The sequence below is a fragment of the Geospiza fortis genome, unplaced genomic scaffold (genome assembly GCF_000277835.1).
Source record: "Geospiza fortis unplaced genomic scaffold, GeoFor_1.0 scaffold24, whole genome shotgun sequence".
NCBI lineage: Eukaryota > Metazoa > Chordata > Aves > Passeriformes > Thraupidae > Geospiza > Geospiza fortis.
Genome location: NW_005054432.1, coordinates 1,800,830 through 1,802,781, shown reverse-complemented (window position 1 = coordinate 1,802,781; position 1,952 = coordinate 1,800,830). Strand labels below are relative to the sequence as shown.

The window sequence follows — 1,952 nt, the reverse complement described above, 5'->3', positions numbered from 1 at the left end:
CCCTCCCTCCCCAAACACCATTTTTATAACAGAAACAAACTTAGGGCTCTGTAACGTTAAAGCTTATAATGCCATCCATGTGCTGTCCCAAATCAAATTCAGATGAAGGGGATTTCTGCACAGAAATGACATATCTAAAATAAGCGAACTTACCATAGACTTGTAAGAACGCAAATCCGAAGAGCAGGAGTGGCGTCAGCAGACCCATTTTGACATATTAAAAACAATCCCGATCGCTTGCGAGACCAATTCCACAGAGATTTTTAAAAAAGGAAAAAAAAAAAAAAGGGAAAAAAAGGAAAGAAGTATCCAAAGCCAGTAAGAGGTAGGTCCAAAAGTTTTCAGTTTCCTAGCAGCTACTTAAAGTGGAAAGGGAAATCTTCAATTCAAAAGCTGAAGATGCAAAGGTCTTGAATGTGACACTTTTAGATCCATACAGATTAGAGAAGGAGCGAGTGAGCTCCGAAGGCTTCTGCTTTCCACACACGCTCCTTCCTAAATTCCCACCAATCCAGCCCAAGCAGGGGAATTATTCAAGTGTGTCTAAGACTCTCTTTAGGATCCATAGCAATCCAAAAGCAAGCTCTTTCTTCGGAAGACAAGGAGAGACTCTGAAAAAGGACCTGATTCCTAGAAAGTGCTCCACAAACTTCCCGGCACTTTGCAGGAAAACCATTGGTTTGGTTCGGCTATTTTGCCTTCCTCTCGCTCTCGCCCTCCCCCTACCCCCTTTCTCTCTCCCTTTCTCTCCCCAAATCAGTTCAAGCTGCAGAGTTTCTCACTTAACTTCCATAATAGGAACGCCCAGGCAATGTGCTACACGGGAGGGGAACGGCTTGCTTCTCAGCATCCCCTCAAAAGAGAAAAAAGGAAAAAAAGAAAAAAAAAAAAAATAAAGCCGTGTCCCCTGCACCTCCCTCCTCACTGGCAGCGGAGCGGGAACTGTAGGAGGGCAGGACCCCGGCGCGGTGCCGAGCGCTGGCGGGGGCTGCGCGGAGTTGGGGGCTCTCCCGCCGCCGCGGCTCTCCCGGGCGGCCCCGGACTCCGCCGCTCCTCTCCTCGCTCCGCTCCTCTCTCCCCTCCTCTCCCGCCGCCTCCGCCTCCCGCCGCCGCGGACACACCGGCTGGCAGGGAGAGGGAGGAGAATGAGCGCGGCTCCCGAGGCTGCCTGGGGAAGGGAGGCTGCGGGGTGTGGACTAAACCACTGCGCTCCACACCCACGCGTCCCTCTCTCTCTCCCTCTCTCTCTCTCTCTCTCTCTCCTCCCAGGCTAGGGAGATGGGGACGGCGATGCCAGCAGGCAGCCGCAGGGCTGGGAATCAGGATCGCTGCCTCCCCTCTACAGTTGGGTGTAGGTAGTAGGATTTACATGATTGCTCCTCACCGCTTCCTCTTTAATGGGCAGCTAATTTTTCGGTAAGTGATTTTCATGGAACCGTTCTCTAATTATTCATTTTCCCTCTCGCGCGCGCACGCAGGCGCTCGGGAGCGAGACCCTTGAAAGGATATTCCCCAGGGATTTCTCTGCTGGCCCGCTCTGTGAAAAAGGAAGAAAATGTGGCAAATAAAATAAAACACAAAACAAAAGGTCGCACGTGTCCCAGAGAGGCAGTGGGCTCTGCCGAAACCCAGGAGCCTCCAGCCTCCCTTGGGCCCTTCGGATGCAGCGCAGCTCCCGCCAGAGGCAAAGTTTGGAGGTCCCCGGAGGCGGCAGTGATGGAGCCGGGAGAACGAGCCGCCTTCGCCCCCCAGGAGCCGGGAGAACAGCCCCTCTCCCACAGACGCTCGCAACAAACCCCCGAAGCACCACAGCAGAGAGAGGGAGGGACACGGGGGAAAGGAGCCACGCGGAGGAAAGTGGGTTGTAAGCGGCTCCCGGTGCCGGAACGGGGCAGACCCTGAGAGGGAGCACAGATGTCCCGTAAGGGGGCTGAGACAGCCCGTGAGAGACA

The 1,952-nt window shown here is 54.3% G+C and overlaps 1 protein-coding gene across 1 annotated transcript in view; it reads right to left on the bottom strand.

The window, feature by feature from the left end:
* Positions 1-1,230, bottom strand: part of LOC115948564 (roundabout homolog 2-like) — a 209,288-nt gene extending 208,058 nt beyond the window's left edge. Inside the window, exon 1 of the mRNA XM_031061934.1 lies at positions 154-1,230. Within this exon, the coding sequence (XP_030917794.1) occupies positions 154-208 (55 nt within the window). The 5' untranslated portion in view covers positions 209-1,230. The remainder of the gene's footprint in view (positions 1-153) is intronic.
* Positions 1,231-1,952: the final 722 nt, after the last annotated feature.